Here is a 15,449-nt window from a genome sequence, read left to right on the forward strand (position 1 = left end):
GCACGTTCCGTCTTACGGCCGGGTAGTATCGTTATCTCACTGCCTGGGAAATGCCTATCCAATGTGTACACAAATGTGTGTGGCGTACATCTGAGGCCTAGATAGGCATTACAACCTTGTACTGACAGGTGAAGGGAGGAGTTCAGCCCTCATCCCACGTAGATGCAGGCTGTGCATCACAAATGATGTCCTTAAATAATGTGTTACTTGCAATGTTGGATTTGCTACGCTCGGGCCTGTAACTATGGGCCCCAGGGCATTACCTTATGTGGTAAGGGCCTGCAGTCTCAGGGCATATTGCCTAAATAACACATTTTGAAACTTTGGAATCGATGCCAGTGATTGCCACATACTATGCAAAGCCTTTTGCATTGCGATATATTGCTCCAGATTCTGGGGCCGCTGTACTAGACATGTGTTGATTGTACCAGGCTTCTCCTATTATATATCCTACTGCCAATCCACAGAAGTAAACCATTGGTGCGTTCATGGGAGGAGCTCTGAGAAAACTGAATCCATTATCAGTGTCGGTCACAGCGTGGTTGTCTAATCAGGAAAGATACTCCCAAAAGAAATGCTCGACTTGAAAATATGCCACGCAATTTGGTGGCTTCATTAACCGTCTACAGGAACCATTGGTCTGCTCTCACACTTTAAAAGAACTGTTTGATTTGTGAATTCAGAAGTAAGTGGGCTATGATAGAGGGGGGAAAAAATAGGAGGAACGCTGGAGTGCAATTACAGCAGCATCGCCAGTCTATTTTGTACATATATGGAAGATATTCAAGAGCCATTCAGGTATGCCTGGTGTATTGCATGGGCTGCTTTTCACAATATTGAATCAATATTCTGTGGCCTTTCAGCTGCAACATCACAGAGAGGAATGAAGTGGGGTTGCATCCAAATGGCAGAATATTGATTGAATAAGCAGAAAAGCAACCCACTTAATAGACCATACCAACCTGAAACTACCCAATTGAACAAGGTACATTTAAAAATGAAAATGTAGTGGTTTTCCTTCGATAGCAGTAAAGAGACCAATTGGCTATATACAGCGTGATATTGTGCGATATCTATGTGAGTAATTGAAACAGATAATTACCATTTGAACATTTAAATAATCCTTGAGAAAGGGCTCTAGGATGCTCGAAATAATTCCCTGGTGCAAAAAAACTATTCTTTCAATTCCTTTTTGCACGAGGCACATGTTTGCCCTAATGCTCATTTTAGTAGTAGGGCAATTGTCGTCCCTGTGAAATGTTGGTACCATGTGAAATTACTCTTGCACTAGTGCTTCATTTTTGTCATTCGGCCGAAGATTTTCCCAGGTTGCTCAAATGCACACCCCTTTACCCTTTTCATAAATTATAGAGTAACTACTTGAGGTACTTATGCAAGGAGTTCTAAGAATACTCAGGGGTGAAGCGCCTACAAGTTAATAATACAATCAAGTTTGAAGCAACGGCTGGCTATCACAGCATGAGACCGGAGGCAAGTGTATGGGTGGACAGCTTCTGAGATAAATTCTTGCCTGAGAGAGACATGGTGCACACCTGCGCTTTGAAGGTCGAACCCCGGTGGTGGGTAATATTAAAGCACCATTACCGTAGAGTGGGAGGAGTCCAGCCTGTGAAAGATATGGGGCCCGGTTTACAAGGCCTTTTTCAATAGGATTGCGCCATTGTAAAACACTTTTGTAAATCAGGCCCCTGGTATTATTTTATTTATCATTCTGCTTGATATTGTTTTCCACCTTTCACTATGTTGGAGCTATGTTTTCATCAAATAGTGTATGGACCTGGAAGTCCATTGTAGGCACAATTGAAGTGACAATCTCTCTTTAGCAAAAACTAAGGGACAGCAGTAGCCTGTGTATTATTTAGTTAGTCTGTCTCAATTCATACTTACTAAAGGAATATCAAAATGAAATTCCAGAGAAGGAAGGAGCTCGTTGTTTACCCTGGTTGAAACACCTGTGAGCAAAAGTTACAGAATGACGGTTCCAGGAGGTCTGGGAAGTACATAAGGAAATGAGCAAGAAGAGCATACCAAAGTTGAAAGTCTTGGAATGACAAGCCGCTCAGGAAATAAGAGTGTATTTCCAAGCAGGAAGTCTCTGTATGTCTGCGCAATAAATTAACTCAGAGCTTGGAAACGAACTTAGAGAACAGACACCTATGGTGACGCCGTCTTTCTAAATAAAACTCCTTTTAGAGATGATCACCTTGTCCCTTGTCCCCACTGGAAGTGGCAGAGCTTTAAGTGGTGCGGTGCTCAGCCCAGGAAGTCTCCCAAAATTGTTCTCAAGTCAAAGCTTCCTGTACTGACATCCCTAACGCGCTAAAGTAAATGAAAAGATGAGCGATGATACTGCTCTTCACATAGATGTCACTTTCTGCCATGCTTAGAGTCACATCTTAATTTGCATCCATTTGGAATTGCATTATTTGTTTTCTACCCCTGATGGAAAGGAAAGTATAATATAGAGAATAATAGTTCGATTTTTACAACATATTATATTGCAGTCTTATCATTAGAATCATTTATTAAAATGAATAAATAGGAACCATTGATATCTAAGAATAGAGGGATTGCAACGTGCATTGACCTATATGATCTTTTTCTTCATATGCTTTTTATTTTATTATTTAAATGCTCTGTGTCTTTTTGTCCTGAATCACTGTTGTGTTATACAATGATTTAACAAATGAGACAAATTAGACAAAAAAGTAGAGAGCAAATGCAATAGGTAGCACAATATAAAAATGACAGTAAATGTTACATACTGAAATATGTCTTTACATTTTTACAGAAAAATAATTGCTCCGCTTGTTACACGCCATGGAAAGCTGTGGTCGAACTTTTGGGGTTCCCTGAGTCCTGATGGGTACTACGCCCGGTCTGATGATTACGTGGATATTGTTCAGGGGAACCGAAAGTAAGTTACTTACTGAAACACACGGCTCTATGTCAGACACCAAAAATAATGCTCGATTTCAGAAGGGACCATGAAACTAGTCAGTTGTGCAGCTGTACCAGTGTGCATTTTTTTAAATATCACATTCTCTTTATTACCGATGTGTATGCTAACTGTATATGATACTTGTTTTATCTTCATCTGTAAAATACCGCTTATTCTCATTTATGTTGATTTATTTTCATTAGAATTTAATGATATTTTCATGCAATAAATGTCTTATGCATGGACCTTCACCCAAAAATATTTATCTCACCAGTAACAATAGGAAAGAACAATGACATTGTTAGTGAAGGGGGCGTGGCCAACTATCATGGCGTGAGGACGTGAAACTCTCGAGCTCCCAAATGATCCACTTATTTTGATGATTTAACTGAAGTTTAAAATGTGGAAATATCTGCAGAGGTACAACAGGTGCTGGGGAGGCTGCTGGCCTGTTTATCCTTATCTTAGGCAGCAGCTAAAGATCGGAGCGATGCAAGCAGTTATAATAGAAGCTCCAAGATACCGCCGCAATAATTGATATTGAAGAGCGGCGCAGAACGGAGGTAGCTCTTGCAATGAGAAATTCTGGCAGTGACTGGTCACTGATTAATGCCAACTCGTAATCACGATGTGCATAGCTGAGGCCGCTGGGACTGTGGATGATGTGTTTGGCGAGTAGATTCAGGGCAAGGACTTTGTGGCTTCATGTAACCCGGGAGATACAGTGAGGCGGTGCGACCTGGCGTCTAATGTCATCAGCCGGAGATTGAAGCTCGCTCATGCTGAGTCAGATTGCTGGTGTACTATGATAAAACAGCATAGAAGACACTGAGATGAAGCCTTATTACCGCGAGGGAGCACTTGAGATTATAGGAATATGAGGCGGGTGCAGATTTGACCCTATATTATTTTTATTCACGTAATGTGAATATGCACCCGTAAGGGTACATGCTTTATTTGTTGTTCCGTGTCCCGCAATATTGAAACACTTGCTAGGAGATTACCCCCAGATGCGCTTCGACACTGAGGCGGGGCCTTCCCACTGTGACACTTTGTATGCCAGACTGAACAAGGTTGGCTTGGCTGAGATTTACTGTATTGTTGACCCATGCCGGAACATAAATCCCCACAGATTCCAAACTGACCAAAATGGATTTCTTCGCCCCCAAAGCCCACCGCAAAAGGGGAACATCCTTGTCTTGCCGGACTCTGTATGTGCATTGCTGCCCCCCTCCCAACGAACAGAAAGTAGATAGCGAAATTCTGGAGGCGATAGCATCTCTGAGGTGCTACTGGGAGACTAACATTTATGAACTAAAGATCAGTGTTAACCTGCTGTGAAAAGATGTCCAGTCACTCGTTGAAAGAGTCTCCAAAAATAAAATATCCGAGACAGTGTCCACCATGAAGGAACTGCAAACCCTAGTGAAAGAAATTAATATGAAGACGGTGGTACTGGAGAGCAAAGTTGAAGATGCCGTAGGTTGATCAGGCAGAAATAACTTTAGAATTTTGCAGTAGGTCAGGATCGACACACTATGTGAAAATGTACTTCTGCTGTTACAGGGCTTTATGACTGAGAGAGCTCACAGATCTCTGACAAATATACCGCCGCCCGGGGCACCTCCAAGGTCACTCGTTGCACGAGTCTTGAATTTCAAAGATAGGGGAAGGATTGTGATATTCTCCAGAGAAGTTTGCGATATACAAAGACATGCTCTTGTACATTCAGAACCAGGAAAGCTGTACTACCTTGCTGGCCAGGTCCAATATAGCTCCTTGTGGTTGTCAGAAAAAAGTTAACCTAGACACGGTACTGATGCAGAAGGATATTTATCTGATTATGTTAAAAGAAGTTCAGTGAAGTGGTGATAAATTCATCCCATGGTGCCCTTACCTTTTGCTATTGGGTAAGAGACTCTGGTGGTGGACATTAAAGTTACTGGGGCTGAGGGCCCTGTATGCCTCTAATATCCTGTTGGTGTCCAACTTTTGCCATGATGCTGGAGAATTAGAACTCATGAGGAGATGTTGGCAGGATACGGGGTGGTCATGTGGGTTGGCATGTTTGAAAATGGCACGCTGTTGCAATTTACAGAGCTGATGTCTGTGAACGGACTGCACACAGAACAATTTCCATCATATTTGGGTTTGGTGTGGACTGCAGAGTCCTTTTGGCCAGATTTACTAGGGGAGCTGGAGCCGGATTTGACTCTTGCGTTGCTGTCTGAACTGGTTAAGAGTGGAAAGTGTGTGTCACAATTGTGTAATAGATGTTTGACCAGTTTACATAAGGCTGTACTCTGGGTGAAAGCTATATGAGAGAGAGACCTTGACACGTGTTTAGAAGATACAAAATGGAAAATAGCACTGGCATATATAATGTTTTGTAATGTAATGTAATATGGCATTTGTATAGCGCCTATTGCCATTGGTATGGCCTCAAAGTGTTGTTGGTGAACGCCCTAGGGGGGCGGAAGTCCATGTCATGGGAGATTCATCAAAGGAGTTCAGAATGCGTCTGGGCATTTTAGGAAATACAAAGGTAGGTAGGGATGGCCAAGTTCCTGTTAGCGACCCATATTGAGCTGCTTGTGGATGGGTGCAGAGAGGTTATCGGGAGAGTATGCAAGTCCAGGAGAAGGTTATGTATTCAGCTAGACTGAAATTTTGTCATGGGATTTAGCTGCATTCTAATGGCAGAGGTGTTGTGCGATGTGTCTTCAAGTAGCGTGTGATTGCAGATGAGTGCGGGTGGGTGGCCTTGGCTATCTTCCATCGACAATAAGTGTGATACGTACCCGAGTGTCCTGGAAGGTTTCTTGGTTCATTGACGTTTCATCGTTCCTGGTCTGTGGTCTGCAGGAAGCCCTTTCTCTGTGCCACTCAGTACATTTATTGAGGGTCTCATTTGCTGCACCCAGCATAATTGACATGGGGTTAAATTGACATGAGAGATGGAATGAGTTTGTCAGGATGCAGGGCAGAAAAGCCAGGTCTTGGGGGTCCCCCAGCCCTCCAAAAAGGGTAAAAAAAGTGTCTAGAAATACCCCACACAAACGTATTCAGCTAAACGGATCCATAGGAATTCATGACCCCTACAGAGTATCTCGGTTTTCACCTTCGGTATACTCTTGTTGCACCAGTTGTCAATGCGATAAGGCAGATATGATCCACAGGTTCTGGATTTGCCCAGTGGTACAATTCTGCGAGAAGATAGAGGGTTTGGGGATTACAAGCTTTCAGTGGGTGCCTGAGACATGTTATAAGTATATATTATCGTCCAACAAATAGGAAACATATAACTAATCTACTTGAAATAACATGTATTCTAGCAAAACACAGACGCACTTTGGCATGGAAGAAGGCTGCTGGCCTACAGTTTATTTTATGGTGCGAAGATATGAAGAGATGGTCAATAGCAGAGACTAAAGTGTGGTATAGACATGCATATAGGGCCAACGATAATGTCAATGATAACATACTAGCTTGGAATATATTAATGCAATCTTTGTTCTACCCATCCAATGATATACCACCATGATATCTACAATATGCTCTATATCTTGTTGTGTCAATTGAATGGTGCAATTTAACACCCAGCTGTACTTTATCCCCCACAATGTATATGCTAAGTGTATCTGAACATGCCGTCACCTGAAAATGTGTTATGTGGTATCGCCCAAGTTTAAAGACTCGGAATGTTAGGAGCTGGGGATGATCTGGGTGTAACAACCGGAGGCAGGCTGTTGGGTTTAATTTTTTTGTTTATTATGTTTTTTGCTAAATTATGATGGAATTAATGTAATTCTCGTCGATCTATTGCTAAAGAAAATAAATAACAGATTTTCTTTTTTCAAAAAGACATTGGTAGACTTCCAACCATGACTTTCTATGTTTTTCACTCCTATCACTTGCACAGCCTTCGGAAGTATCATCATAGGCACAATATCACATATCATTCAGGGTATTTATATGTAGTAAATAAATAAATAGTACTCAGTCTGGAAAATACACAATCACTATGACATAAAAGTAATCCCCTATACATAATCAGATATGTGCCTAACTCAAGGAGAATCCAACACATCCCATAGTCAAAATCATAAAACATCAAATATCAGCCACCAGGCCCCTTCCACTAGCCTGTGGGATTTATTGTGATTAAGTCTTATTTGTTGTAAAACAGATGACCCAAATATCTAATCTCAGCTTCAGAGGAGTCACTGGCTTTTACAATTTATATCTGTGATATCATTTGATATGATAGGTTATTTATAATGTGCTTAATACCCAGAGGTTTCTAAGTGCAGACTCGGAATCAAACCTGTGTTGCTTTGTGGCGTCTTGCTTCCAAGGCAAGCACGTTGCCACTGAGCTATCCTCTCGAGCCGTGGTGCTATCCTCCTGTGTCAGCAACATTTGTGCATATCTTGATGTTAGCCCACGAATGTGGGTGAAACACCCTGAATCTAGCAAGGAAGGATACCCACTCTGCCTTCGGGTTCACGAGGGATTCCTTTACCATACCTGCCAATGTGTCCACCTCTTATATGACTTTTGGGCTGTTCGTTCTGTGTAGATATAAAGGGATATTTCCATGAGGTCACCAAGCATGTTCTTACTGCTAAAAATGGATTATGGGCCATATCTGTCTAAGAAAAGTCTCCACTTCCTTAGGAGGTAGAAAGAAAAAAAGACCCACTTCCCTAGGAGGAAGAAAGAAAAAAAGATCCACTTCCCTAGGCGGCGCACCAAAAGAGATGCAATGGTCCTGAAAAGCTTTCCACTACTTTCATCGACGAAAAACACATTTGTCTACTTGCAACTCCACCCAATTTGAGAAAATGATTACCCTTTCCACACCTTCTGCAGCATAGTTTGCTCCTGTTTGGAAACTTTCCTGGTCATTCTTTTAGTCATTATTGCCACCTCAGAAGTAGTTTGGTGCTGTGTAGCCTGTACTGACGTGCTATGGAAGTCTTAATGGCTTTTTTGTACACACACACACACACGCACACACCCACATTTTCAGATGATGTACTCCATGCCATGCTCCAATTGGGCTGTAGCTCTTGGATGGTCAGCTCTTATGGCTTGAAGACAAGTTCTATTTTGGTATGATATCAGGTTGCAAGTGCCCTCCTGTGAATCTAGGATCTTCTCAAAGGGGTTTACTGTCTACTGCAGTCTTCACATCACTTTTCATCCACATGAACCCCTTTCAGCTGTAGGTAGAGGAAGGCTGAGAGATGCTTTTTATTATGTTCTGGCTATGATGGCAGAAGGCTTATGAACTGCCCAGTTGTTCACATCTGTTTGGCCTGTTCCGTCCCTGCATCATACCTTTCTTGGAACCCAAGGGGATCGATACTAGCTTGACGGATGTGGACGGTGGACAGAGAAAACTGAATGTTGACAACATTTATGTAGAGACAAAGTGAGAATTCTTTAGTGCTCAGTCCAAAGATTCCACAACACTTCCAAAAACCGTAAGGTCACAAAACCCCCTGGGTGATTGTTAATCAGAACTCAGACAAGTCCCGTATTGTGACAAGAGAAATAATGCTGATTTTCAAAAGTACCTAGTGCTTCTATTCACAGCAGCATATGTCATCTAACAATACCCCCAGTTGTGATGCATTGAAGTATTGTTCAAAATGTGGGAGAAGCATTCCACCATCTTCTTTTTGGAGGACCGCCCATATTTCATGAGTTCCTTGGTTTTATACCCTCACAGAGGAAGTAATTCCCCAAAAATGTGTCTGGAAACCTAAAGGTTATCCCCATAAAAATGTGTCTTGAAACCTGAATGCCAACATCTGGAAGAGAAAAAGAATACTAGGGAGGACATTCACTTTAAGGGGCATCGCTCTTCTATGAGACAGTCAACCTGGACCATCTTTGGAGGTCTTTGTTCATCCTGTCCCAGAGAGGTGGGACATTTGGTATAATCCTTCCCTGGAGTTTTTGAGCCAAACCCCAAATGCAATATTTGAGTGATGAGTGTCTCTAATGGGAAAGTGCATAGTTGATACAGTACCCCTCTCCAAATCACTGAATAGGCATCATAGTCAATTTACTTTTGTATACCTTGAATTCAGATAATTATCTGGATGATTCAATTGCTTGCATAAAAGATGATACTGAGTTCAGTGATTGAGTCAAGTGGTCCAAGATGTCTTCCGCAAAGATGCCCAATTAGAAATTCCTTTCTCCCTCTCCTGATTTCAGAATTGTTCCTTGTGGCTGCTGCTTACGCTGCATAACGAAAGCAAACATAAGGGAGACAATGGGCAGCCCTGTCTCTTTCCTCTGCAGAGTGCCAACTGACCACACCCTGTTAATCACCACTCTTGCTAAAGGGTCAATAAAGGCGTCTCCTATCCAGTGCATTCAGTTATTATCAAATCCCACCTTCCTAAGCACCTCGCTAAGAAACCAATCAAAAGCCTTTTCCACACCAAAAGAAAGCAAGACTGAGTTGCTGCATTGTTTCTACTGTTGCTCCTAAAGTCAATGTTTTCCCTATATTATCTGCTCCTTACCTCTTTGACGATTCACAAAGTGTTGTCTCTCCTCACCAAGGTGGGGCCCTTTCCCTTGAGGCTAGGGAGGTACGGCCTGAACCAAATAGTCCCCCTAGTGATGGTTTAATGTGGTCAGACCTCATGGGGAGGAACTCCCCCTCTGGGGACAAGGACGATCACTTTGGGTGCAGCCCATTGAATCTTGTTACTGCCTGACATACACTTGCTCTCCCTGATGTTTTGGTGACTCTCTGCTCAGAGTAAGACCACCTTAAAATTTGCACCAGTGGAAAATCGATGCCAACAAAACTAATATATCATTAAAAATAGAAAGAAGATGATATTTTTAGAAACCATATTCAGAGGGAGATCAGCATCTTTTTAAGGGGAAAAATTCTCAACACATTTTAAAAATTCACCTACCTTGGAGTGACACTCAAGGGTAGGTTGCTTTGAGAGACACACATTAAGACAAAAAAATATGGAAGCAGCATTAATGGATTTTACCTAAGCAACAAAAAATCACATTCAATTCTTGCAATCCTGCTATCCATAAATAGAAACAAACAATGTCCTCTTTGCACCGTAGATTTTAAATTCCCAGCCAAAGAGATATAAACTCATGGGGAGACTTTTGCTTGAAAATTGAGTTTTCCTGCCTTTACAATGCACTTGGAGCTGACATTTAAACCAATCATGGAAAAATCAATACAGCATTCATAAGATGTGCACTGAAGCATCACATTAATATGGGACAGCCTTAGAATGACTGGGACTGGTCTGAATGCACTGACGATCCATGCCTACAAACAACGCTATGTAGCTCAGGGTGGAGACTAAGGAGGCCAATGAAGGAAAGTCTGGGATAATGAATGAGACATAATTCTTTAAAATGGAGGGGCCAAGATCACTTATGGAGGGGAGCCTGTGATTCTGTCCCATTTCCCCAGCAAATCTGTTGACTTTGAGCAACCCAAAATAATGCCAGCTATATTCTCTGGTCACCTGGGAAAATCTTCTGTCTGCTTACGATTTAGCTGAGCGATAGAGTGAGTCTTCAAGGGCTTGGACCTGTGACGATCGTGGTTGCAGATGTAACTTTGTTTGTCCTTGACTGCCCATATTACCTTCAGTTGATAATCATTGTTGCAATTCTTTCCAGCTAGACCCTAGTGTTGCTATTGCTTTCTTTATGGTAGGCCATTTTGCAGATCATCGGTAGCCTGCCAGGATTTTTAAAGACTTCTCTGGGTGCAGTGAAAAACATAAGTCTATCAAAGCTGAGCAAAAATTGTTTAGATGTCCATGTACGACAGTACTATATGTGAGAAAGTCGTATGACCTGCACTCTCTGTTTTCCGTTGTGTCACCCTGACTGTTCTTCATCTTCTGAGATCCTGTGTGAAAAACTGTTAACATATTTCATGTATGCATTTACATTTCAGTACAATTTCTTTTACTTTCGGTGGCACAAAAAAACTCTTAGGTCCTAAATGTGTGAAATAAAATATAAAATGAAGCTTTGATTCAAACCCACACCCTGTCTAGTCCCCTCCTCGGATCCAAATTCTAGAGACTCAGCCGCCACAATTTAGCAACATGTGACAGATGTTTTTGTGTCAGTTCCCCAGTTTCTGGATCCAGTTCCTCTTCATGTTGGGGCACTCCACACCTTTACCTACTTTACGACTGCCAGCCACTAAACCCGGATCCTACTCAGCACCACTCTCTTGTTCAAATATGGAGCCTGGTGGCTATCGATAGTAAAGCTCCATAATGTGGACTTTATAAGCAAAATAATATACATGCTTGAGCCAATTTTAGGTCTCGCTAGAAAGACCTTTAGCTACTTATCAGAGCTCTTGAAGCAGGCCGTAAATCAGCTGCTCTTTGATGATGAGAGTGAATCATGGTGAATGCTATGTTAGATTGCCATTTTGTAGAAGCCAGATCACCTGTGTAAGTTGGGAAGAGAGATTTCAAATTTTGCTTTTAGGAGCTTCTTTCATTTCAATGCCATACCACCTACATTGTTATTTGATTGAGGAATAGTGAATGACTCTGAAGTTCAATAGAGGACACTATCACGTACAGATTAGTGTTTCTGTAAGATAGTCTAATTGTTTCCGTGTAGTTTCACATGTAGTTAACAAAGCTGGTAGGGGGCACTGGGCTTTGAAGCACATCACTTATATTGCAAATGTCATTGCACACGAGTTCCCAAAGTAGAATAAACTGATATGTATAGAGCACTAGATCTGAAAAATTCCAATATGACTACAGAGTGACCATATTCGCAGTACTCTCAATCCATTGTCCACATGCTCAACTCTCTCCACTTAACCATTTATGGACCATGTAGTGTGGAGATGTAAAATTATTTAAAGAAATTAAGCCGCAGTGTATATATAATTAGAGCAAATGGGTGCATTGATAGACAAAGAAATTACAGCCCAAATAAGGCTGCAGAGCGAAATAGCTAGTTTGGCAGTGTGGCAGACATTTTGAAGTGGAAGCATTAGGAATATTCTCTTCAGAGGGCAAATCTACAATGACAAGAATTGGAAAGCAAAATCAATAAACTTAAAAGCCAGATGGATAAGCATAGTTGTCATGTGTACGCATTTTATAAAATGTTACCCTCTTTACCCTCGAAGTCAGACTTTTCATCCTACCACAATTGTGCGTTTGATGTCTTCAAGGGTTACTTTCCGTCAGTTTCCTCCATTGAAGTAGTAACGTTTGTCAGGCACTCAAAGTAAGGACAGCTGGATCATGCCTGTTTGATTTACTACTAAACTTTAATTAGCAAGGAGAACTCCCTAAAATGGGATTATGCCTATTTCATTCTCTTTGCAACTGTTTTTATTGGAGACGAGTGGTACATGTAAACAGTTGTGAACTTGTGACCGTACAGTCACATGCATGCAGGTCTGCATCAATGTTGTGCCACAGAATTCACTGGAAAGACATATCATCTTCTGAAACAGTGGTTGAGGCAAATATCTCATTGTTGGTGTTTATGAAAGGAGTAGAAAACGTAGCGATTTTTATTAGGTGTGTAATCGGGAAATGCACCCAGTTTTACAGGTAAGAATGATATTTGGACATCCCCGCCTAGTTTTTAGAAGCCTGGTTTAGAGGGTAAATTACTGACTGTGGAACCTGGAGCTGCCACTTGACAAACGATGTGTGCTTCTGAGCAAATCACTTTATCTGTTCAGGTGTCTGCCTTTCTCTATTGCATCGTGATTTCTCTGATACGGTTTCGACCGGACTACACGCTCCACACTGTTCTATGTACATCACATCATATAAGGGATACCCTTATTTATTTATTTATTTATTTGAATGTATAAATCACACAAAGCGACCCTAGGGCATTGTGGTGCTGTTACAAGAATGCTTCCTTGGTTACACATTAAAGAGAAAAAGACAATGTCACCTGCCTGAAGTTCCTGGTTACATTGTGTGGGATGTCTCAACCCACTCATCCAAGCCCTGCTTGGATGAGTGGGTTGAGGCATTGCTGGCAGCAGAAACATCATGATGGCCACTGGAAAGCATGCTGCTCGCCAGAAATCACCAGAAAATGCGCAGTGAAAACCTGAAAAATAGGCTGCCATCCACTTTTGCCTATCTTAGTGAGCACCAGAGACCACTGCCAAAACCCATCCTTTGGCTGCTCACAGAGCAAAATCTCTGCCAAGGAATACAGAGCTGTCTCAAAAATCAGTTTTTATTTGGTGTCAAATTTGCTAAAATCATGGCTCACAAACCACCTAAATAGATCCAACCTCCTTGTTGGGTGTTCCACATCATTATACTGCAAGAATCCACATAACCCTGTCAGAAAGAATCATGTCTTATTAGAACAAAATCCACTTTTAAAGATATTTGATGGAAAGACAGCTGTCAAAATGGGTGTAGTACTGTTACTCGCCTCTGTCAGGTTCCGGGCGATTTATAATTCTGACAGGAGAGCTTTGTTTCAGAAGTTAACTATGCCAAAGAAGATAATTCCATCAAAATGCCACATAGAGTGCCACACAGTGATTTCATTGTTGAAAATACTTAATTTAAAGATATGTTGCTTATTGTGAGTTTATAAATGTATTTTTTTACAAGGAACTATGTTGCAATTGACTAGAAAGTAATCTGATTAGTTAAAACTTCAAGAGGCCTCCTGTTCATGGGAACCCTTCACACCTTTATTTTATTTTATTTATTTATTTGTTTGTATAGCGCTAAAGCCCGCGGGCATCAGAGCGCTTTCAAAAAGACAAGACAACAGAAAGTTAAAGACGGGACAAGATATGGGTGGCCGATATACCTTATCCCTAGACAAAGAAGCTTCCTTCTGCCCTTGGCCAAGAGATTGACAGACTGGTGTGAACAGGAACTAGCCAAGGCACCCTTCCATGTTGCTCTCAGTCAAGACAATGGGGGCGCTGGGATGAATAGAATATGCTGATTTGGGTGTGACTGGTCAACAACTGCTCTGGAAGAAACAAGACATGTGACCCTCTGAGTCAGCCAGCTCTGGGGGCGGGGACAAACCATTGTGGATTCAGGTAGCCCAGCAAATATATGTTTTATAAAATTGCTTATAACAAATTTTATCAAGCTGACAGAAATATGAAACTTTGGGATTCTTAAAATGAAAAATTCACCCACAAATTAAGACTAAACTGGACGCCGTGTGATGTTCTGAGACCAAACCCCGGAATTATTAATATTGCAGCTGCAGTGTTTTTGCTATGAACATAAGAATTTACAGGAATGTACCCAGAGAGGATATGTATGTTTGTGTACAATTTGGAGCAGAACCAATATTGGGAAACCCACCAAAAGTGCAAATAAGTTTTCATTTCTGAACTAGAGCTCTTGGGAAGATCAGAGTTGGACAAGAATGTACCTTAAGTAATTTGTGATGTGTATATGCATTATGAACAACTTGTGTATCTTGGGAAATATATTATTTGGGTAAAATTGATTTTCTCTGTAAAAGCAATGGGGAGGGATTTCAGTTAAGCCATAAACATGACACCGGATGACACGCTGATTCTTTCTCCAGTCAGGGCACAGAGAATCCTCTAACCTATCAAATCCTTAGGGGGTTTGGCATAGAGAATCAGCCTACCCACCCACTTTGGAAACACATGAAAAGAGACCGTTTAGGACAGATAAGGGACACTTTTTTTCCACTACTCACCTATTCCTGCGAAGCACTCTGCCAGACCAGATACAGACAATATCCAGACAGAGACTCCAGATCTAGATCCAGAGACCAGAACTCTAGAACCCAAACTCTAGAACCTTGAAGCAGATAGTCCTAAACCAAAAGCTGAACTCTTCTCAGCAGGCCTGTAGAATCTAGCAACCTGATTCTCACATTCAACAGCCGGGCTGAGCTGTTCTATTCTAGCCAAGAACCCTGTGCTAGAACCAAGGTCTAGACCCAGAAAGCAGAGCTGTATCCAAGACCCGTCAGATCCAGTTCAAGAGGCCGCAGACCGCCGTGCAGTGCTGAACGCAGAACCCAGAGGGCCTGCGACCTGTCCGGTGGCAAGAGTGAAGCCAAATCCCTCGACCAGATGTTTGACGAGGCCAATTCCATTCCAAAGCTAGGAGTGTGTATCTAGTCTAGAACTGTCCATAACCAATCTCTTAGTTTAAAGTAATCCTCTTCCAACCATTTTAACCTGTCCAGAACTGCATTATAGAATCTTGTGTCCATCCTGTTGATTTCAAATCTGTAAAGCGCATCTGTCATTTCTGAAATCTTGATTTTATTTCTGCAAAATCTACCTTCACAAAAATATCCGTAACTTTTGAACTGCAAAATGTTACTGTCATTTTAAAGCTAACATCCTCGCTTTCCAACAAACCCAAAACAACATTCCAATTCATTATAGTTTTCCCGTAATCGTGATTTAGGCGCGCGGAAAAATTGC

The 15,449-nt window shown here is 41.6% G+C and overlaps 1 protein-coding gene across 2 annotated transcripts in view; it reads left to right on the forward strand.

Annotated features, from left to right (window-relative positions):
- The window catches only part of PLOD2 (procollagen-lysine,2-oxoglutarate 5-dioxygenase 2), a 517,076-nt gene that overhangs the window by 401,103 nt on the left and 100,524 nt on the right, over window positions 1-15,449 (forward strand). For both annotated transcript variants that reach the window (XM_069618251.1, XM_069618250.1), the window contains exon 12: window positions 2,813-2,938. In XM_069618251.1, coding sequence (XP_069474352.1) covers window positions 2,813-2,938 — 126 coding nt within the window. The remainder of the gene's footprint in view (window positions 1-2,812; window positions 2,939-15,449) is intronic.

This window comes from Ambystoma mexicanum, chromosome 10 (assembly GCF_040938575.1).
Source record: "Ambystoma mexicanum isolate Mex_15411 chromosome 10, UKY_AmexF1_1, whole genome shotgun sequence".
Lineage (NCBI taxonomy): Eukaryota > Metazoa > Chordata > Amphibia > Caudata > Ambystomatidae > Ambystoma > Ambystoma mexicanum.